Raw genomic sequence first — 24,468 nt, 5'->3', positions numbered from 1 at the left:
TCCATGACTGTAATTTATCTGCATTTACAGAGGAAATCTGCTTTTTTCATTTGAGTCTAACTCTGAAGTTTTTGGAAGAAACAGTGACATAAAGAAATCAGTAATTATAGTACAGAATACATTTTTCCATCTCATGGGAACAACACGTCAAGATAATTGTTTTGAATAACTGATGATTACGTCCCTCATTAAACCCATATTTTCTACTCTAACAGTTTGTATTTTTAGATCTGTTGAACCATGTCATATATTTATTTAATATATTTACATGTTTGACTGCCTGAGTTATACCCCTGGGTTAAACTGTTATTGCAAAAGCAAATTCATTTATTTGCGCTTATGTATGTCTTAAAAGTAATACAATCGGAATTATATCCGAATAAATTGGTTCATGTGAGTTTGAAGAGATACATGCATTAAAGACAAACATTGTAGACTCTTCCTGCTGCTGCTCCCTCTGGAGACTAAGCACACAGCAAGCAATGTAGATGGGAAATATTACGACTAAAACCACAGGAGCAAGAGATACTAATTAAGGCAAGTGCTGGCACCTTGACACAAAAGCTGCTAATTTTCCTACTTGAAGGCAGTGTGAAAATACGACGATGAGCTAAGTCCAATTTACATTTTAGCGGGAGTAACAAGGCACAGGGGAAGTCACGTGACGGTGTAATACATTTTCATGACTTTTTTCTCCTCCCTAAAAACACGAATACGGAGAACCCCCCAACGCTAAAGGCATGCGCTAAAATCAGGAAGCCTTATAAGATATCGGACGAGGACCATGTTGTCTACAGAAACTCTAGAAATAATGTTTATCTCTGTGTTTGCCCTTGATTAGCCTTGGCATAAATGTGCTCCCATGTCTGCTTAAACTTGACATAGTACAGTACGCTTACAAAGGAAGAGCACCTTTTTATCAGAATGGGACTTTCTCCTTTAGCGTAAGACTCGACTCACTGTTCTTTTTTCTTCATGGCTAATTGTTATTAATTTTCAGTTTCTGCTTTGTAGAAATGGACACTGGATAACATCCACTCCCTGGGTATCAAGAAAAGCACGGCATAATTATATTTAATAACAAACTTGAACAATAGTGAACTTTAATTTGCTGACTAATGAACTTTAATTTCTTGACTGTTTCAAGGTACGAGTTTTACATACATGCATATGGATAAACTTCATGTACTGCGCACTGTATTTAAAGTACCTTTCAGATGCTTGAAATGACTCGGGCAAATAAGGACAGAAAATGTTTCCTTGCGACTGAATTATTATTCATTTAGCACCGAAGCCTTGCTTCTTCTTATCTTGAACAGAGAAGGTAATGTTTCTGTCAAATGTCAACATTTCCATTACAGCACTACATGAATTTTACTGAGCACGGAAAGAGCAGTGGTACTAACTAATGAGTGCCACTAAAATGGAATTCCTTTGGTGTTTGTGCTGCTTCAGTGACCTTGCTAGCAAAGGGCTTACAGTTGTATTTCAAATGAGATGCTCCCTCTCTCCTGCTTGCACGCCACCCTCCTTGCAGCCAGAAATCCTCATGTGAAGACCCATTTAGGTGTTGTTGTCAGATCTCAGCTCTGCCTTTCCAATCTGTCCCTAGTTTGATAGGTAATGTAGTTGAACTCTGGTGTGATGCGTGACTCCTACAATAGTACCAGTGTCTTGTTGAGGCCGTCCTCAGAAACATGGATCTGTCCAAGTTGTTAAAAAAACAATGTATAAAAGCTCTGTGCTATAAGAAGTTTTTGATAAATCTTGTCCATTTATGTCTCAATCCATACATACATCCATTCCTCCATCCATTATTAGTAACTTCTTCAGTGCTGGGTCATGGGGGTACAAAGCCTTTCCTAGAAGTTTAGGGTGATAGTCAGGCTACACCCTGGGTTGGATTCCAGTGTGTATTGGTTGTGCAGTTCTGCATCTCTGAATTATTGACATTCTTTTTGTTTTCATAAATAGCATATCTTGGCCTGTACTGATGTTAAACTTCCGTAGTTAGCTTGGGCACTATTTTTTCGACTTAGTGATTTCTTTTGAGTTGTTTGGTTTTAGTTTTCTGCAGTTTTCCGTCAGGTGGATGTTGCGGGGGAAGTGTTTGTCTTCATCACCCTTCACCCTCACCAATTACACTTTAAAAAAATGAAAGTAATGAAAGAGCTGTTCCGATGTAAACAATTGGAGTGAGTCCCAGTTTAGGCATCTCCGATATGCTTAGCTGAATACACATCTATATCAACCAAAAGAAGGATCCCTCACAGATAAGGGAAATGGTAGAGGAGGGGCAGAACAACAGTGTACAATAACGACCGGGATCAAATGATTGGGCTATCAAGTGCTTGACAGTCTTTGATGGAACAGCTGCACCTTGAATACTTCATATCTTCAGATATCTAAAGGGCAAATGGATTTCATTATAGAAGGAGCAGTGCTGTAAATGAATGTGGCAGAGTTGAGAAGAATGTCACTCCATTTGCTTTAATGAGCACGAGATGTCACTCACCTGGGAGGAGATGGACCAGGCAGTGCGGATGGGGCGGCTGTTTGGATTGAGGCCTTTCATCAATCATTCTCTGAGATGCACATTTGTAGCCCTGACATAGATATGCATAGTTCTGTTACAAATCACCTCATTTCCGAGGCAGCTCTCAGGGCAAATGCCGCAAAAGGCATTTTCAAACACTACGAGAACACACTGTTAATGTATTTACTGCCAAAGCAAAAAATGATAAAACTTCTCACATTACCGGAAGCGACGTGTCTTAACTCTGCTGCAAAGGATTGTAATGTAGGGGGTGTCACGTCTACTCGGTTTTCTTGTAACATTGTGAGGTGACAGACGGTAGTTAGTGGTGACGTGACATGAATTCTGGAAGTGCCATGCGCGTGCGGAAGCATGGGGTGCCGTCCCGCAGACACGGGCGGTGCCGAGTGCCAGCTGAAGCCTCGCAGCACAAGTCACCTGGCCACGTTTTCCACAGTTGCATGCAGACCCGAATTCTCAGACTTTAAAAGGGTCATTTGCGTGACTGTGCAATATCTGTGAACTTGTGTTTTGTAAAAATTTTCGGAGAGAAGTATTCGACCAAATCTCACCTGCACCCGCTCGTCAACCACGAAACGGATATAAAAACCCTCACAAACCTTATTACGTCTGTTTGCGCTGTTCCTAGCAACCTTTGCCTTTTCCAGTAGGGTCCCAACAGCTTGGGCAAGTTCAGCAGTGGAATCAAAGTCAGGATGGAAAGTATGCTCAAACGCAAAATCAGTCTCATACTAACACAGTAATACTCGTCAACTGCTTATTATTGCAAACGGCTTTATTACCTTTAGCATTGCTCCATGATTTAAGATGGGTACCTTTTTTCAAAGTATAAAATCCCCTAAATCTTCACCATTTCCATGGTTGATTTGTGCAGAAAAGGGGAATAATATTTTCAGAAGGTAGCTAATAGAACCGTCGTTATCCTGGGTGTCCGACACACCAGATGTGTTCCAGTATGTCAGTTGGCATCTTCTGAAAGGAGTTGGCCTCTGCCTTCCCAACCGATCTCTGGAACGTCTTGAAGTGGTATTGGAAGTTATAAAGAGCTGCAGTAACGGGGAACTGTCACAGTCTTGTTATTGGATTTTAAATAGTTTGTTTGCTACACATTTCTCTAATGCCACAGTAAAAGCACCTTGTTTTGTATAGAATAACTGCTGACTTTGTGTGAGAAGATCGATAGGGATGTGATTACACAGTGTTGAACTATGACTACTATTAGAAAAGCATTGTCAGTAACAGATTTATGGTGGAAATACAAAATGTAGGTAGTGACAATGAGTATCTAATATGGACAATTATGATACAATTCAGCAAACTTGTAGTATTTAATATTTCACTTATAATGGAAATACTTTTAGACAAGAGTAGAATACTGAAAGACTACATGCTTTTATGTGGCACAGCACTTTGACTGCAGTGACCCAGAAACCATTGAATTCCTCTATGTATTGAATTGTCTACAGTCTATCACATACATTGAGCAGAGGCCCTTATTAAGAGTAGCTTACACTGGAATAATGGACAAGGACAATAACTGTAACTGAATTTCCTTGCTTCAAAAACTTCAGTAGCGATGCACCCTAAATGCGACACCATTTACATGCATTAGAGCCTTATTTACTCTGAACCCTGGCAACACTTTGATTTCGTAAAATGCATGAACCAGTAAATAAATGAAGTATTTGGAGAAAATTGTCGAGTAAGCATTTACTGATTTGCCTTCTGTTGCTTGAAAGAGCAATTACACCAAGGAATTTGGTGCGAAAGTGATCATAGCCAACGCAACTACTGTGCATCGCCGCAGTGCTACTTTTATTATGTAAAAGACAAGTGAGCTGGTGTCAGACTAACTGTCATACTGTGACCATATGGAGTGTCAAGTGTTCAGTGTGACATTGCTGGTTTGTCAGCCTCCCCTTTGGAATCGGAGGTCAGAAATTAGTAGTCTCCAAAAGAATTTGACTTTTCATAAAGTTTCCATTTATCTGATGCTTTTAGCCAAAGCAACTTACACTTTTAGTCTACCTACCATTGTTTTACTCATTCGTGCAGCAGGATAATTTAGGGCAACTACTTTGATCAAGGGTAGTACAGACAGGCATTAGATTCAAACCTGCGGACCTAAAGACAGCAGCTCTAACCACTGTCCCATTATCCCATCCCAGCTTTTTGGAGATGTGCTGGACAGCTTAAGAGATGTGTGAAGAATCTTATGTTATGGTGGTTGTTTTGATCACTTGACTCCATGACTGATTGACTGAATGTGTCACTAATTTGCGGTTAATTACTACTTCCTTGCTTGATAGACACAGTTGAGTTTCTGATGGATTAATTGTAAATTCTCACAGCTAACCAGTTCACCATATGCTGTGGGAAGACCGGAGGTGACATTCTAACTGGGACCAGATAATGAACTTCTACAATAGGTCGAAGGCCCACACTTTTTACCCCCTTTCATCCAGTTCTACTTTAATTCCACCTTTTAGCCTGCTCATCAGCTGGCAGTTTTCCGTGTCACGTTACTTCATGCATTTAACTACTTGTACGAGTTTTGTAGAATATCCTACTGGTGAGCCATCAGCTTTCATAACAATGCTGCTGTACATTAAGTTGATTCTTACATTTACCTAACACTTTTTCCTCAAAAGCAACTTATAATGTTAAGCTCCTTACAATTATATAACTGGGTATTTTTTTATTAGAGTAACTTTCAGGGCAAGCATCTTGCTCAAGGGTGTTACAGCTGGAGACCTTTTCAACCTGTGACCTTTGAGTCTAAAGGCAGTAGTACTAACCACTATGCTACCAGGTATCTTATACATTTATATTACAGTCGACTTTTACTAGAGTAATTCACGGTGCTAAGGGTACTACAGCGAGGAAGTGGGAGTTGAACCCAGATCTTCCGATGGCAAGGGCATTAACCATGATGGTACCTGTTGACCCTAATAGTTGCAGAAACAAAGTGACACTGGAAACAAGGTGTGATTTTCAAAGGCTAACATATTGTTTAGGTTTTTCTTCTGTTTGAAGAGTACTGGGTAGGGTGTAAATAGTGAAGAAGAAGGTTATGAGGGTATGGGTGGTGCTGTGGCGCAGTGGGTTGAACCAGGTCCTGCTCTCTGGTGGGTTTAGGGTTTGAGTCCTGCTTGAGATGCCTTGTGGTGGCCTGGCATCCTGTCCTGGGTCTCTCCTCTCCCGCTTCAGCCTTATGCCCTGTGTTGCCAGGTTAAGCTCTGGCTCCCTGCGACCCTGTATGGGACAAGCAGTTCAGACAGTGTGTGTGTGTGTGTGTGTGTGTGTCTGTGTGTGTGTGTGTTATCAGGATTCATCTGTCCTGCGTTTTACGCACCTACTCGTGTGATGAATATCGGTGCATCAAGTGGAAAGTAACGAACTAGGTTTACTTAAGAATCACATGTCTGCAGCCATGTCTCTTTCTCCTAACGTAATGCACAAATTGCATTTTTGCTGAGATGTACGTCACTTTGGAGAAACGCATCTGCTAAATAAATAAATGTAAATGTAATGAAGATGACATAAAGACATACATGCACATTAATGATGAAGATGCTGTAATGGTATTTATTAGTCTTCACTGCCGGGCCTTGGTGTGCTGAATTCTGCCATTGTCGGAGCTGACAGAACAGATGACATTTATTAGCTTTACCGTTGATCAAATAAGACATTAAAACAAGGAGCAGATTGAGAAGCACAATGGTCTAGATCCATGGTGATTAAAGAATTGGCATGTGGTAGGTACTATGATGTGATGTAAAAGTCTGTTTAATACTTCAAAAAGCTGGTGTTGCTCTTTTGCTTGCTATAAACATTAAATGAAAACAAAAGCAACTTCCTCTTGTATTTGGTTCTTTTAAAAAAAAAAAACGCCATCTATGATGTGTACTGCAGATTTTCTCTTGTTTTGATTACTCTTCAGAAAGGGGTAATCATTCATTTGCTGTGTGATACATTAAGCAGAATATCTGTAATTCATCTGTGCTCATTAAAGAATCATTTCTGGATTTGAATCATAAATTGGTCATTAATTCATTATGCTAAGAATGAAAAAAAATTAGACTATTTACAAATACTATATACACACACACTGGCTGAAGCTGCTTGTCCCAAACAGGGTCACAGCAAGCTGGAGCCTAACTCAGCAACACAGGGTGTAGGGCTGGAGGGAAAGGGGACACACCCAGGACTGGACGCCAGTCCATCACAATGCACCCGAAGCAGGACTTGGACCCCAGAGACCAGGACCCAGCCAAGCCTGCTGCACCACCCCACCCCCTGCATACTACATACAACAAACCAAAATATTTTTTGAAATACTGACACGCTCACTATGGTTAACTGCTTGTCCCAGACAGGTCTGCAGTGCACCAGAACCTTTCCCAGATGCATCTATTAGACCAGTCAGGTTATACCTTGGACAGGATGCAAGTTAATTGCAGTTACTGATTTACTTATTTAAAATTCTTTAAATAAAATGCAGACTTCTCATCTTACACACACAGTTGGAGCTGGATGTTCATTTGTAACCTGCATTGTTTATAAAACAATGAACAAAGTCACTTTCACAATCAACAATAGACGTCCCTGGATCTAATCATTTTTTATTGTTTCATGGAATCCTCTTATAAAACTATAATAACAATACAGACAACAAAGCGCTGTAAGTCTGTAAAGCTAAATTCATTGTTTTTATTAGCTTCAAATAACATAAAAATTAAAAATAATTAAAAATTACCGAAGGTTAAAAAAGAGGCTTTTCCCACAGCCTCTTAAACAGTACAAACAGTTGAACGGTTCATAACCTTAAGCCTATGAAGTATTCCTGAGCCACTTGCCACTTTCAGCTTTCTTTATTGACTTTTTCATTGTGTAGATAATAATGTAGACACCCTTTGATTTATGTACAAGTTAGCTTCTGTAAAAGTCTTAGCTAAAGCTGTAATAAGTGTAAAATACACTGAAAGCCTTTTTTTATTAACTTTGTATGAGATTGAAATGGGAACGGGGTGGCACAGCAGTTGCCTCGCAGCTAGACGGTGGACATGGGGCTTGAGTACAGCTCAGGGTTTGTGCAGTTTGCTTTTTTTCTCCCCACGTCTGCACCCCAGACACGAGTGGAAGAATTCCTTTCCGTTTCTCCCATGCCTTGGAAAGCGACGTGAGGGGTTGCTATGAATCAGGCTTGACTCAGTGGCACATTCTTCAATCACATTAGAAGATAAACTCATTTACATTTACATTTATTCATTTAGCTGACACTTTTCTCCAGCGCTGCTTAAGATGTTAAGGTCACAATTTTTACGAGGCTTTTAAAATTTGAAAATGTTGGACTACTTTCTGAGGGTGGTGTGGTGGTGCGGTGGTGCGGTGGGTTCAGCCAGTTCCTGTTGCGTGGTGGGTCTCGGGTTCGAGCTTTGCTGGGAGTGCCTTGCGACGGGCTAGCCTCCCGTCCGCGATGCATCCTCCGCCCTGCGTCGCTTTTTTCGGCACCAGCTTGCCGCAACCCTGCTTGGGAGAAGTGGCTGTCGATGTTGGTTAATTGAATACTTTCCTCTGACAAACAAACTTTTCTGACCACTGTGTTCTATAAACATGTGCAACACCAGGGACAGAAGTGGGACTCCCACACTCCTCTTCTGCAGGTAGGTATCACTGCAAAAGAGACACATTTTAGAGAACAAATAAATAAAGAAAACTTAATTAAAGGTAAATCAGCTGAAAATCTTGAAGTCAGTCTTGAAAACTGGTAACTCAAATGATCCTAACACAAAGAACCAATGGTTTTAAGACAAGCTTTTCAGTTAAAATGGACTTTGTAATGACTTATATGTTATGTTTTTGTTTATATTTTTTATGGTTTATTGTAACATTTAAAATTAATTAAGAGATACTGGAGCCCTGTTTAGATCCAGTTTTTGTAGTATTTTTATCTCCAGCTTTGACTAATTTTTAACAAAAGGTCATCTTTTTCTGTGCTTTCCCAACATTATTACAGTGGCATTTGTTGATTAATAACAGATGTGCAAATAATGGAAAACTAGCTTTTCCAACAATATACAGAAACATGCTTTAATCTCCAAGTCTGTAAATAGCAACTCAAGCATTAGATTGTAATGAGTGTTTTATTACTAATTTTCTAATGTCCTCTGTGCTATACAATACTGTTATGCCTCTGCCTTATGATGCTTACTGCAGTATTTTCAATTTTATTAGGTACCTCTTATTTTGCTGTTGTAAGTCTGCAGCGTGCTTGTGTCGAGTTGCAACGATGCAGGAAGATGGTCTTTATGCAGCTGGGAATGAGTACTGGTAGCGGATTTGGTGGCCAGCAGATACACGCAGCAAATACATACATTCCCAACCATATAACCATTTGCTGTGGAGGTTTTCCAGAGAATACTGTGGTGAAAGTGCACCTTTCATCTCCACTTTGACACCCTCCTGGAATCCCATTCCTGAGAGCTGCGTGCAATTTAGGATTCTGGTCTTTAGCTGGCTGCTTGCATGCATGCATACAATCTACGGCTTATTTTTTCCGCATACAGTGTTTACAAACATAGTAAACACACACACACACACACACACACACACACACACAGGGAACCAGAGCCTACCCAGCAACATAGGGCATAAGGCCAGAGGGGGAGGGGACACACCCAGGACGGGACGCCAGTCCATCGCAAGGCACCCCAAGCGGGACTCAAACCCCAGACCCACTGGAGAGCAGGACCCGGTCCAACCCACTGCACCACTGCACCCACACATAGTAAATAATTTCAGAAATACTAATTTGTTGATATCTTTGTAGGCTAGATAGTGGAAATGCAGTACATTCATTTGTGTTTTAGGGAACAAGAAGGGGGTGGCTGACAATTTACTTTTATGCGTTTGTCCAACATTCAGTTTATTCGGGACACACATAGGAAGAGCTTGATTTTGTGTGGAAAATACGTGGTTATTACAAAATCAGTGTGGTGTGTGTCAAGAAGCTTAACACTACTGGAAGAAAACCTTAAGAAACCACTGGAGCACACCTCTGGCAGCCAAAGGGTCACACTGGCAATGCAATTGCTGTAAAGAGAGAAGAATTTATTTGAGCAGTGACACACCTCTCTGTGACATCAACCTGCAGACGTAGCACATGGAGGTGCTCTTCCTGCAGCAAACCAAGGTTTTGACCTGCCTACGCCCAGCAGAACTGTATGGAACTGCCATGAAAGGTCAGCTTTATGATACAGCATGGACTCAGACTATCCACATGTGAGCTGTAAGATCTAAAATGTACTCAGAGCAAATCCCTATGATGAGTGAGCTATTTACAGCACAGGTATACAGAACTGGGTTCTCATGATTGGCATTATGTGCAATTCTGTAATGAACCCTCAACTAAAATCATACATGCTCTGCAGGGCCTACATGCTGGTGCAGTGGCTTACTCCTGCTTTCTCCATCCCTTGGGCTGTTAAGGTGTAGGTTTGAAGCCAGTTCAGTTTGTGGAGTTTGCATGCTCTTCCTGTTTGGGTTGTATTGTCTGGGTTTCCTCCCACAGTCCAAAGATGTGTTTCAGGTTAACCGATGTCTCGAAACTGCCTGTGTGAATGAACGTATGTGTGTGGCTACCCTGCGATGGATTGGCATCCTGTCCAGGATGTGCTCTACCCAGGCTTGTGCCCTGTGTTTCCAGGACCAAATCTGAACCTCCATGACCCTGACTTGAATAAGCTGTTAACAATAGCGAGGACATAGCGATCAGTCGGGGGCATGCGGGTGTGGTGGTACAGTGGGTTGGACCGGGTCCTGCTCTCTGGTGGGTTTGAGGTTCGAGTCCTGCTTGGGGTGCCTTGCGACAGAGTGGCACCTTGTCCTAGGTGTGTCCCTTATGCCCTGTGTTGCTGGGTTAGGCTCTGGCTCCTTATGACCCTGAATGGGATAAGCAGTTCAAATAGTGTGTGTGTAGTGATTGGTTCTGTATCTTGATTGTGCAGCTGGGCACAGTGGCAGTTCTACATCTTATTTTGTCATCTTTGCTCTCCTAAATGTCTTGCTTAGGACAGTTCCTTCATTGAAATGAGGTACAACCTCTGAACATCTTGCATGGCTCTATAAAGGTCCTTCAGCGTTACACCCACATACAGTGAAATTTCATTTTATGTTTGGTGTGGTGTGCTGTGGCGAATGCTCAGTATAATCTCTTAGTCTCCTTTTTTGAAATGTAGGGCTGCGGAAATGGGGTCCAAAGTTAGACAGCAATTTTTGGATCACTCTGCCTTAGTGGTTCTCAGTGAGCGTGGCTTCTCCCGAAGGGCAAGTTAACCTAGATTTTGAAATAGGACATCTAGATTTCAGAGAACGGCGAGTTTGGTAGGTGACAGAATGGCGGAGAGGTGTCGTTTTCCTCATCTACGTTTCTCAGATAGGAATAATGCATCCTAAAGTCAAGTTATAAACACTGATGAGCTATAGGCCTTAGCCAAAGTGTTGTAGTGTTTTGTCATATTTTGAATTCTTACACAAGGAATCCTTTGCCCGCCAAGACAAACTAATAGGATACGCATAAATTGCAATGCCACTGTGTAGCCACTGAAAGAATGAGTTATTGTGGTCAGTATGGCAGTATGGATCTTTTATTTTTATTCCCAGATGTTCTTATCTTTTATACAGACTTGACACGTTTAGCTTTCTGTTTGCCGAGTGTTTGCGGCTGGCTGTCAACAAACAATACCTGTAGTTCATTTTCAATCTGGAATGCAAGTACAGTTACCTAGTGACACAGAATGTTGTTTGAAATCATCTAAAATTTAAAAAGGAAGTTGTAGTGAGCCTTGAACAGCTTGTGTGTATTAAAGCGTCACAGTTTCTGCGTTAATGGAATAAGGAAGTTCTGAATCAAGTCTCCATGCATGTCATCCTTGTCTCCAAACAACCAGGATTCACACACACACACACACACATTTTCAGAACCACTTGTCCCATACGGGGTCACGGGGAACCGGAGCCTACCCGGTAACATAGGGCGTAAGGCCGGAGGGGGAGGGGACACACCCAGGACGGGACGCCAGTCCGTCGCAAGGCACCCCAAGCGGGACTCGAACCCCAGACCCACCAGAGAGCAGGACTGCGGTACAACCCACTGCGCCACCGCGCCCCCTTCAACCAGGATTCATTTTAATAAAAATAACAGCATCCAACTTTAAGGTATTAAAGTAAAAGTGCGCAGATGTTGTTGGAAAACTTGCTACCGTTGTATGACTTTCAAAAGTATTATTTTCTGCAGCAATACACTTGTTAATATGCATACTGTATTGGAGCCCCTGAATGACTGCATGGTGACTCTAAAGTACAACAGTGAGTCTTGCTGAGGTTTTTTTGGTAGTAGTTGTTTTACCCAAACTGACCTAGTATGATCAGTATGCAACAGCCGTTGTTCAGGTTGGCAGAGCATGTGCACACATTTGTCCTAAAGCTCTGGCACAGCAGTGGCTGACGTGGTGTGACAAGTCTGAACCGTACAAGTGGAGCTGCCAGCGTCAACATGGCTATCGGGGCATCTGATAAAGGAACTTCTCGCTGAACGTCTCTCCGCGCTGTCCTGCCTCGTCTCTTTGCTGAAGGTGCACAGGGAAGAAGTGGACCGCAGCGTGCGTAGCTTGGCTCTCTCACTTGCTGCCGCGGGTGGGGAAGAAGACAGCGAAGTTTCCGCGCAGCGGAGGAAAGCCTTTGTTTCGGTGGGAGGGCAGACGAGTCCAGCATCCAATTCCTGCTGCTCCCTGTCTGTGTTTCATGCAATTCAGAGGGAAGGTGCAGATTACGTGTGAAGCCCGTTTAACGAAAAAAATTTCGGTTAAAAATCAAGTTTTTCCACTCTAAAGAATGTCGTATCGTACTTCATTTTTAAAACTTCACCAATTAGAAAGCCGTCAGCTGCTGATATACAGTGAACTCCATGTGCTGCTTCATGAATCTGCTTCATGGCTTTGCCTTGGTTGGCAGGCTGGGCCGTGGCAGCTCCACTTTTCCCGCAAAGGCAATTAATAATGTAAAGAGAAGCAGAGCCAGTGCAGTTAAGAGTGCTGATTATGCTGCAGGTTAACCCAGCTGACCGCGTGCTCTGTTTGTCGTAGCCGTGTCAGGGTAAATAATCAGCGTCGCAGCTAAGTAGACAGCGCAGCCCAGTAGTCCTGGACGCTGATAATTATTCATGAGGCCGGTTCGGTTTGATCCTGCAAATAGCCTGGCTTTCCGGACGATGCCGATTTCAGGTGAGGCCAATTAGCACTTGAAAGGAGTAAACAGAAGCTGGACTCGGCCGCTTGCGGGCCGGCGTACTGGGATTTTATCCATGCATTATCCCTTATACCTGTTATATCTTATTATCCCAAATCATCACATGTCTGACCTGTTAACCCCTGCTGCTGACTATGTACTGTGTTAAACCCTTGATGTATCTTAACTATTGTTGATATGCTCTGGCTTTACTTAGGGCAGGGTCAGTCTAAAGTTACCCTACCCCTTCTTACTTAACCTTTCTCTTCTCTAATTTCATCCTCGTGGTCTGCTTTCACACCTGAGAGTATCCTTAAGTAATAGTTTATCTATTTCTGCAATGTGCCCTCTAAATATGTTTTCATAATAGGAACACAGCAGCAATAATATCCCAACAAAGTTTATGTGCTTTTTTTTTCCGTTTAGAACATTTGCATTTAATCATGTTTTTAATGCTTTTCGAACTTTCTGTTTTGCATTGCCATTACTTAGCTGCACTTTACAAAGATGGCAATTTAGAAAAGGTAGGTATTACTACAAACGCAGAAATTCGGCATAATGTACCTAGTTGCCAATACAGGCAGTGTGTATACGTATATATACAGTATATATTACTAGGAAGGTGAACAGGAATCGTGGATATTCGGATGAAGTTTCATACAGCTACTTGTGTGATGAACATCTGTTCATACTGTGGAAAGAAATTGCACTTAAGAATCACAAGTCTGCATCTATGTTTCTCTTTCTTCTAATGTAATGTACACATTGTATTTTCTATGAGATGTGCATCACTTTGGAGAACACACACATTTCAGAACCACTCGTCCCATATGGGGTCGCGGGGAACCAGAGCCTACCCGGTAACACAGGGCGTGAGGCCGGAGGGGGAGGGGACACACCCAGCACGGGACGCCAGTCCGCCGCAAGGCACCCCAAGCGGGACTCGAACCCCAAACCCACCGGAAAGCAGGACCATGGTCCAACCCACTGCGCCACCACACCCCCTCTGCTTTGGAGAACAGTGTTTGCTAAATGAATAGATGTAAATGTAAAGCTTATTATATTAAAAATTCGAATTACATACAACGGTTCTAATAACAAAGTGGCGTTACTTTGTGACGAGCATCTAAACATTGTCGGCTCGTGGACACGTGGGCCCGAGTTAGAGCAGACTTTGTTCTTTTCGGTCAGACTGTCGCGCCCACGACCTCGCCTCGAACGTCCGCAGCCGCCCGAAATCAGAGCAGCGGGGTATAAAGAAGCCGCACCTGCACACCCAAGTTGCGGAATCGTACTTGAGAAACCCGTTTCTCCAGCGCTCTCGAGTGAACCCACGACAACCTACCTGTCCTTCCAAGTCCCTCGTTCTCCTCAGTCCCTCGTTCTCGCTCCTGACGCCCACGGCTCCTGACACTTGCATTGCCTCCTCGACTGTTAAAAATTGGATTCTCCCCAAGACCTACGTTCGTGTATCGAACGACCCACGCCTGTCCCCGACCGTGAATCTCGCCTCCTCCCTTGTGTACCGACAATAAAGATCCCGCAATTGGGTCCACACACACACTTCGGTCTCCTGGCCGCTCAGTATAACATGAACCACGTTGCTGTTTGCAGTGTCTCGTGTGTTACTGTATTTGGCTTTAATTTTTTTAAATTTAAGGAACAGAACTCGTTCATAATCCGGGGACTGCCTGTAGCTCATCCACCTTTTATTTGTGTAAGGTTTTATTTCAGTCTGCAAAGAAAATTGAAATAAAAAGCATTATTGTGTTATTTTCACTATTTCTCCAGTGTTTGGAGACTGATTCCAAGAGAAGCTGAGTAATTTCAACAAATTATTATTGTTTCATAACTTACGCTTTTATCTGAAGCTATCGTATTTTTCTTGTTAATACAAGTAGGTGTTTTACTGGAACATTTAAGGGATAGAAAAACAGTTAAGTACCATACTCAAGGGTACTATGGCTATATTGACTTTGACCTACATTTAAATTAAAACTAATTTAAACCTTCTGAAAATATACATTTTCTCCACACACTCTGTAGACTGGGAATAGTTGCCATCTTCAGAAATGCAGAGCTCAAAGGTTTGTAACTCAATGTACAGGATGTTGACTTTCAGTTGGGAGTTTTTGTCCCTTTCCTCCGTGGCCAGTAGGCATACTTATAGCTTTATAAAAGCATTCATAATCTATTCTGCTAGTCTGTCATCAGCTGCCTTCTTTACGTCTTTGTCTGATGCATTTGTTTCTTTTCCTTATGCCTGTGTTCGAGTTTTCTGTGTCACTGCGTGGAAAGAGTGCTCTATAAAAATAAATCGAATTGAACTGAATTGAACTGAATTAACTCTTGAACTGCTTTGCTGTCTTACAGGTGCATAGCCCCTCACCAAAGCACTGTTTTCAGAGGGCAGGCTAGCCAGTTGTACAGATTTTCCTTTTCCTGACATTTCCCGTAGCCTGCAAGTGGTTCTGAAAATTAAAGAGCATTTTGTGGTGGATCTCATAAATTGTCTGGTTTTGTAAAAATCTTGCTGTCATACTTGCTTTTGCCGATATTAAAAATGTATTCAATTTAGTTTGCTTTTTAAACTGATTCTGTGTGGTTATGGGTTACCGTGATTATTTTTTACACCCAGTTCTCTACAGCACTGCATTCCATAGGGCTCTCTGATAGTTATTGCAAATTGCTTTCTAGTCCGTTGTCTTCATGGGTACTGTGTCGGCCGTCCCGGGTGGACACTTTGTCCAGTCCACACAGTACCTTAAAGTGGCTCTTAAAGGTGCAATACAGCAAAAACATCACTCTACTCCTATAGATCAGATTAGACTGAGAAGCGTTCTTCAATGGTTTTACTGGAACTGAGGTGACTGCACCAACAAACCGTCCTTTGTGCGTTTCTCCGTGGTGTGTATGCTAAATGTTGCACTTACTCTCTCTCTCTCTCTCTCTCTGTCTTTGTTTTGTTTTTGCAGCACTCAAAGGGAGTGATTGAGATGCCGTGTCAAGGCTAGAGCGAGCGGCAGGACTGATTCGCAGTCAGCACAAAAGTGCTTCTAAATGAGCCTGTGTGCGCCACTGGACCTGCTTTGAAACGGAATCAGGACTTAATAGGATGTCAACAGAGGCGGAACTCCAGCCAGCTGTCAGACCCAGCGTGAGAAAGGAATCCAAGAAGAAAGGTGGGAAGTTGGACCCCTGATCACGGAGGGAGTGTGTCTTTGTGTGTGTGTCTGTGTGTGTGTGTGTGTGTGTGTGTTTCTTTGGAGCGTTAACACATACACACAAAGAAATGTAGTGACACTTGAAATTTTGTCTAGACCTTTTCTTCACAGACACATGCACACATATGCAAGGAAATATAAAAGTCTCAAACAGGCAAAGATCAGCACAGAAGCCAGTATTCCGGTCTTTGGAACTCAGGGCATCGTCTGATATCAATAATTATCCATTATGTGAAGTAAGTCCTGAACTGATATTTTAGTGGGATCACTTGTAAGCAAAAAGCTTCTGTCTTTTAATTATCATTGCTAATTAATAACTGGCAATTTCTCCTTTTTCGCATCAGTCCATTTATTAAAGACAAAGTGGCTGCAAATGACCTGGGAATTTAGGATTTTTTTCATATATAACTGGACTTAAGTAAGTTCTAATAGTTACTGCATCGGTATTGGTGACATCCACTATTTGTAACTACATAATTTTGGTCAATCCTGAATGTTCTGTCTTCACTTGAATCCTTTGGGTCAAAAGAGGTGCCCCATAGACCATCCATCTGGGAGTTATTGCATAGGCAGTGATTTATTTAGGTCTATACTTTTTCACAGCTGGCTTTTTAAAGAATGCTGAGAATAATTCCAAGTTCATGTACCATTCAGTGTTGTAGTTTTGGGTTCAGAGTGCCAGCATGACAATAAAAGAAATGAGTTACATTTGTGCAGTACTCACAGTGTTTACATAGTGTTTCGTTTAATTTATTTGTAGTCTATAAAATATTTGGTGTTTAAAATTCTGCTTGAGAATTTATATTTTTTTTAATACAACCTTTAATTTACCAGGAGTAACCGAGATAAGATTCAAATCTTTTGCATGATAGTTGTAATCGAGATGCCATCTCAGGAACTTTCACAGGAATACACAAGGTCAACAGCATAAATAGACAAAAGGACCAATATACACATATATATACACACACACATTTTCTGAACTGCTTGTCCCATATGGGGTCGCAGGGAACCGGAGCCTACCCAGCAACACAGGGCATAAGGCCGGAGGGGGAGGGGACACACCCAGGACGGGACGCCAGTCCACTGCAAGGCACCCCAAGTGGGACTCGAACCCCAGACCCACCAGAGAGCAGGACCCGCTCCAACCCACTGCGCCCCCATCAGGACCAATACATTAAAATGATAATTAACTGCAGTCAGTACAAACATATACATTTTGTGACCAAATAGTCAGTTATTTTTACATTCTTATAAAGTGGATACCCTTAAGTTTAATAATTGAACAAATACTTGCCTGTTTTTGTGAAAGCATTATTTTCTATGCCTTTGCTCCTACACAGAACTAAACATGTTCCTTCTTTGCACTCACAGTGATTACACAAAGACATTTTATTGGACCGCAATGGAAGAAAGCCTTGTACGGTCTTGAAAAGAACGTAAAGTCAAGTCAAAGTCAAAGTGGCTTTATTGTCATTTCAACCTTATACAGCTGGTACAATATACAGTGAAATTAAACAACGTTCCTCCAGGACCATGGTGCTAAATAAAACAACACAAAGCTCCTTACACAGGACTACATAAAGTGCACGTGTGCAAGACGTTTCCAAAACAGCAAAGACAGTACGGCAATTACTGAACAAAAACAGTAATCACAGTAAAAAGACAGACGATATTACAATAAAATTATAAATGCTATTGATATAAACATACTAATTAGATGCAAAAAAATGCAGTTGGTTAGTATAGTAGGTGGACAGTGCAAAAAGATTGCAAAGGGAGTGGAATGGTATTCAATGGAGTATAGGTGTGTGTGTGTGTGTGTGTGTGTGTGTGTGTGTGTGTGTGTGTGTGTGGGTTGGTGTGAGTCCAGTCTCTGGTTATATGTATGGGAATGTATCCGTTGTCACCAGTCTTACCTGCAAAATGTGAGGGCTGTAAAGCTTCTAATCTTTAGCACTTACAGTTTTCATATGATGCTGTTCCGGCCAAAGTGACTGGTGTCGGGATGCGCAGCTCACGCACAGGTTTGCTGGTAAGCAACACGGTACACCCATGGATGATCTGTTGGGAATGAATTTCCTCGTATTTGTGCAGTCCCAATGCAGAAGCTAGATCAATGCGGAAAGATGTGCACCGAAGTTAGTCCTGAACTCCTAACATAATTCCCACATTCCAGCCTGTTTCTTGGTTTCTCACATATTACTGAGCCGCATTGGGAACGTTTTTTTTTCCACTTATTCCACAGGCACATTTCACAAAAGGTTAGCACAGTATGCTGGTTTTATAACGGAACAACCAAATTTCGCTTAAAATTTTCCTGTATTTTGTCATAATGATGGGACAGCTGGTAGCATACTGATTAGAGCTACTGCCTTTGCCCCCAAAGGTTATAGGTTTGAGCCTCACCTCTGTTTGTAGTACCCTTGAGTAAGGTACTTACCCTGAATTGCTCCAGTAAAGAATTCCCCAGCTCTATTAATGGGTAAGTAATTGTAACCTCAACACTCAGTCACTTTGGAGAAATGTACCAGCTAAGTGAATAAATGTAACCTGAAATCTGGGCCCACCTTTAAGATGAAGGAAAGCTTCAATATGCATCCTCGTTGTTAACGTTTGAGTTTCTGTTTTCTTTGTAATACCGGTGATGGGTTCTTGGCAATAATGACAAATGTCCTCTTTCACAGTGCTAACATGGCCACCCTGTAGTTCAGATCTGCACTATGGCTAATCAGGCTGATCATCAAGGATTTTGCACATAGTAGTTTTGCTTGTTTACAAGCTGTGTTGCTAATGACACCTGTTTCAGGGATGCATCCCTGTGGATACTTTTGTGCAGCACCAGTTATTACACCATCTATCCAGTGTGATGCATACACAGTGCGTTGTCCACATTAAGTCATACAGCTCGTTGAGTACTTCACCCAAGGGCATTATGTATGTCAATCCCACAATGAGAGAAACCTGTCATAATTAAGGTCACATCTCTTGCATGTTCACCAGACAAAAGTGGAGCAACTGATGTCTTTTTAGGGTTAAAACACTGAGCAAATAAGCTGTAGCAATTAACAAATGCTTTATGGCTGGGTATTTTTGCATGTCTGCTGGGGAGGGGTAATGAGTGCGCTGTGCTCAGAAAGTAACCATTCAGAGCAGGAAGGACACACAGGAGGCTGTGTTAATGAATATGAATGCTGTTAATTCACAATAAAATGTAAAATAGCCCAATGCAGTTGGCGCCCATTGATGAACAACTTGACTAATGAAGAAAGCAACTAGAGAAAACCTGATGACCCGCCTTTTTTAATTAAACAGTTAATAGCTCTGAATGGCTCCTCTTTTACCGCCTGTTTCCATCTTGCCTGCCATAGTACATAAGAAAGTACGCACTGGATGAGGTGTTCCTTTTGTCACTGGGTTTCCCTCCACATGTAGGGCAGAACATTGCATTGCTTATGAGATCCCTCACTGGGTTTCCCATCGGCTGTAGGGCATAGCAGTGCATGTGAGATCCATTGATGGGCTTTGCATAGGATGTAAAGCAAGCCACCGCATATGTGGCTTCACTGGGATTCACATGAGATGTAGGACAGGGCAGGCAGCCAGCAGCTCACAGGCAAGGATCTCTGTGGACCCCAACGAACACGCAGCAATCTGTGCATCGCGCAAAGATCGAAAGTGCACTCTGCTGTAAATTAGCGGTCAGTGGGATGAGGGGTGGAGGAAGCAGTCATTGGTAATCAGCTGCAGCCAAATATGAGAGAAAGGTTTCCTTTGACTGGGCCAGAGTGTGGAGTCAGTCTGAGATAATATGCATCTGCTTGTGTAACTCGGTCATTTGTGTAGGAGCCACTGATGGAAAAAGTGATCACTCTGCATGTCTGCTGAAGACACTGGAAAGCTGAAACAGCTGCTATTTGCTACCATTTGGCCCTGGTGTAGAGGTTCTTAACCCTTTCATTATGTGCAAAAACAAGTCAACAATTTTTTGATTAAGAAGCAGTCTATCACTTATTTGTCACTTATTCATAACTAATGTATTATCGATATTTTTTTGGTTAAAGAAAGAAGACTGATTTTTGAATATGACAATTTTGTGGGTGAAGACTTTTGTTCTGGCACGGTGTTACTGGTTTAGCACCCTTACTTAGGTAACACGTGTATTCATGGCATTGTACGATTTCTCTGTTCGATGTTGAAAGACTAAACTAATGTCATGTGTATTCAGTACAAGTCAAGGTGCAAGTACAAATATATGAGGAGATTTTGAATACCTCGGTGCATTAAATAAAGGAAACCTTAATGAAATGTCTGCAGTATATGTTGAAGGACCAGATTGTTTAGCATGCTAAAGTGATTCTGCAGAAGAAATATGTGTCTGGTGCACCCACTGAAGACCTCTCTTGATGAGCTTGATTTTATACAAAACAATGGCAGCAGATGAGCATTCAGAGAAGCGGAGTGCATTCATGTGCAGCCTCTCAGCTCAATTAAATGTGTTGTGCCTTTTGTTTGAGTTAAACATTCATTAACTTTCAACAGTGTCTTCCCTGCAAAAACATTTTCGGTGTCACTGTCCTCTATAATTATTAATAATAAAAACAGTTATTTACATGGCACCATTTATAAATTTTAGTGTGTTTAGATGTGCAAGCCTTGATACTACTAATGATTTTATTTTTGCATGCAATATTATGTCTTCCTTACTACAAAAAGTAAAGTGGCCCCTAAAAGCATGCTGATGCAATAGTCTTACGTAATTAGACTATTTCTTCCTTTTAATACTCACCCAATCACCACTCCATCCACCAGTCCCTGAAAACCTTTCCATTTTATGGTAGAATGGGGAAAAAGGATGAGTCAGAAAATGTTTTGACTTCTTGACTTTGCAGTCTACATTTACTTTGATTCATTTAATGGATGCTTTTCTCCAAAGCAACTTAAGATGTTAAGCTACTTATAGCTATCCATTTATATAGCTGGATAATTATGCAGGAGACGTCTAGGGTAAGTGCGCTGCTCAGGGGTACTACTGCTGGAGGCAAGATTCAGACCTGTGGTCTTCGGGTCAAAGGCAGCAACTCGAACCACTAAATTACTAGCCACCCTTGTCGTCTTTTATACTGCTTAAGGACATTTTAGTTGAAAGTATCAGCAATGTATAGGTTTATATGAGCCTAAAGATCTGCAGTTCAACTGCCAACGCTATTATGAAACCTCAAAGTGTCGTTGACAGTTTGTGTGCTTAATTTCAACGGAAGCAGGAGTAAAATCCCAAATTTCCATGCATTTTTAAATCAGCAAGAAATGATTGAACTTGCCCTCACAGCACTGCTAAAGATCTGCGATAGGCTTGGAATTAGTTCCTTTTTGGTCATCGTTTGTTAAAGGGGTGCAGGAAATACAAAGTGGTGTGAAAGTGATTCTTGGCTGGAATGACAGCCGGAGTCGTCCACAGGAACCATAGGTGCTTGGAGCGAGGGAATTTGTTACTGATTGTAGACAGGGAGTTATTAAGGTCCACGACAGAGCTAGTGTGTCCCTATCTGCCTGATCATCTACACAGCTCTTTAAGCTTGTCAGCCTCCCGCTTACATGTGGAGAACAGTAAAACTATGGATAGCTCCCATTGCGTGAGAGGCTGTCAGATATGTGAGAGACAAAGTGGTTTTATTCCACAAGCTTATAATGCAGGAAGGGTTAACAAGCTCCTCAAAGCTCCTTAAAGAGACCTCTTTATCCCTGAAATTGAGGGCCGAAAACAGTAATTTAATGCATTGTTGGATTATTCTACTATCTCGTTTTATATCCCTTAGCTATAATACTAATAACTGTGCTGAAAAATCTTGAATTTTGTACTTTGTGGAGTTCTCTATTATTAAATGGTTGCAAGTTCTATTAATAGATGCTTGAAAGGCAGGCGTTGAAGATTCTTCTCAATGCTGTTAGGGGGCGAATTCTCCGCCGCATTCGCTTTCATGAGTTCCCCTGGCTTCGTGATGAACCACTTTCATGCTCTAACATGCATAGCCAGCCCCACTGTTAAGACTTTTTAGCTGCAGCCTGACGACTTAAGGAGCCCCCTTTTGAACAAAACCTAAGCTCCTTAGCTCAGCGAGTCTGTTCAGAAGAGGTTATTTGTGGAGAAATAGGAGTGTGTTTGTGGGGGAGGTGTGTGGCAGAGTTAGAGTGGATGGTGCAAGAACAGAGGATGGTGGGGAATATACGAGAAGAGAGCCCAAGTGCATGCTTTGTGTGTGGTGGTCTTGATGTTTTCTTCGTCACACTGGGCAATTGGAGAATGAGCTGTATTGTAATGCGGTATTGGCTGGAAGAGGGAAAAAATTGCAGTACAACAGTACACATTTAAATGAGCTTTTATATTAATAAATTAATGTTTCTCACTGTTTCTTTTCCTTTCGCTTGTCATTACTTTATAGTAAGCGTATAAATCTATAGCGATGTCGAGGTCTTCGTCGACAACGATGGACGAACAACATTTTATAGTAAGCCACTTCACTCGCTATTTCAAATACTGCGTAAATGAGGAATTATTTGAAATATTTCCTGGAAAACCTGCTGAGTTGCTACAGTTCAAGCCCAGAGTTGGCCACTCGTTCATCAGAATTAGATCTGAATTATTTTGTTATAGAATATATATGATTTTTAATTAATTATTAATCTAAACAATTCTGTTAAATATGGTGAGCAATATTTAGCAGCTTGGAAATTAGCTTAGAAAATGTTTTCAAAGCATGCGCACAACCCAGTTTAATGTTAACAGGGAGAGTTGATGATTTATGTGTTTTTTTTTTAAATAAAATGTTATCTTTCCCTAATGTACGTATGTAGTATATTTTCACTTAGTTTGTGCAGTGCCTTTCCATTTATCTGTATGAATATATACAGTATATACACATATACATATATACACACACACACACACACACACACACACACACACACACACACACACACACACACACCCAAATGTAGAGTATGGGGTTTTTCCGTCTCCCCAAGGGTTTGTGCATTTCTGGCTGCTACAGGGATTGGTGAGCTGTGCTCTTTGGACTCTGCGTGACAGCTTATGCCAGACATATGTGCCTCGTTTGCACTTTCAAAGACAGCTGTATTATTCAGAATAATGGACTTTATTTTGATGGATACATACATACATACATATTTCATTGATCCTGGGGGGGGGGGGGGGGGAATTCATTTCCATCTCCTAATTGTTCACGGCCTATAACGTGTTTACGTATTGGTCCCTATCACCCCCGGCCGTAGGGCTGATGGAAGCAGTGAGAGAGAAAAAGGCAAGCACACGTGGCATGTTCCACCAAAATGCCAACAAGAGCCATTAGTTTCATATTTCATTCTGTTGGAGCATCTAGTTACTTCTTTAGTGTTCAAACTGTAGTAAGAGCACTATAATGAACCTAGCGAGGGTACATTCCTGGTCCTAGTGCTGCACAGAAACAAGTACGTGGTTCATGATCAGACCCGCTATGTTGGCATTAACAAATTACAGGTTAACAAAAGAAATGTGTAATAATTTTGTGTGTGTTTTAATTTTAGAATGTGTGAATGCAATTTATCACAACAGAGATTTAAAAATTTACTTTCAACTAGTAAAAATATCAAAATAAATGGTTTTCAGTTCATTACCCTCTTTGAATACTGACTTAATTAACCCATCTCTTCAGTAAGGCATCTTTCCAAATGCTTTACAGTTATTATATTTAAGTACAAGAAACTAAGTATTTTAATAATCTACAGTTGTAATGTATTGGCAGCCAAAGCCTAATCTACACAGACTTAAATCTAGACTTGTGTCAAATACGGTGTTCTTTAGTCATAATGTACAGTAGTTATGCTGAACTGTGTCAAAGCAAAGAATGCGAGTGGCCTGTCAGTTTTGAACAAGTACAAAAAACATACAGTTCTGTGCTTTCTGGCAAAGCATGAGTAGTGTGTTTTTCTCAGGTAAGTAATATCTCCTTGGTAACCGCTAGACTTCAGCACATCTTTTATTTTGCCGGAAAGTCGCATGGGCTGGGCTGCTTAGAATCATTACATTATTCAAAGTGTCTCGACGTTTGTTCAGCAACCAAAAAGATGCATTGACCCATTTATCATGACCGAGGCCACAAACTAAAATGTCTCGTATGGAAGTTGCAGTAGAATAATCCTTAAAGGGACATCGGGGATGTGGTGGCGCAATGGGTTGGACCCTGGTCCTGCTCTCCGGTGGGTCTAGGGTTCGAGTCCTGCTTGGGGTGCCTTGCGGTGGACTGATGTCCTGTCCTGGGAGTGTTCCCTTCCCCCTCTGGCCTTATGCCCTGTGTTGCCGGGTAGGCTTTGGTTCCCTGTGACCCCATATGGGACAAGCAGTTC

The 24,468-nt window shown here is 41.7% G+C and overlaps 1 protein-coding gene across 4 annotated transcripts in view; it reads left to right on the top strand.

Moving 5' to 3' along the window:
- The window catches only part of dab1a (DAB adaptor protein 1a), a 118,568-nt gene that overhangs the window by 33,437 nt on the left and 60,663 nt on the right, over positions 1-24,468 (top strand). For all 4 annotated transcript variants that reach the window (XM_018734208.2, XM_018734211.2, XM_018734207.2 and 1 more), the window contains exon 2: positions 15,820-16,026. In XM_018734208.2, coding sequence (XP_018589724.1) covers positions 15,960-16,026 — 67 coding nt within the window. In that variant the 5' untranslated portion in view covers positions 15,820-15,959. The remainder of the gene's footprint in view (positions 1-15,819; positions 16,027-24,468) is intronic.

The sequence above is a fragment of the Scleropages formosus genome, chromosome 9 (assembly GCF_900964775.1).
Source record: "Scleropages formosus chromosome 9, fSclFor1.1, whole genome shotgun sequence".
In the NCBI taxonomy this organism is placed as follows: Eukaryota; Metazoa; Chordata; class Actinopteri; order Osteoglossiformes; family Osteoglossidae; genus Scleropages; species Scleropages formosus.
Note: the sequence above shows the minus strand (reverse complement) of the source record. Positions and strands in the feature narration are given on the sequence as shown.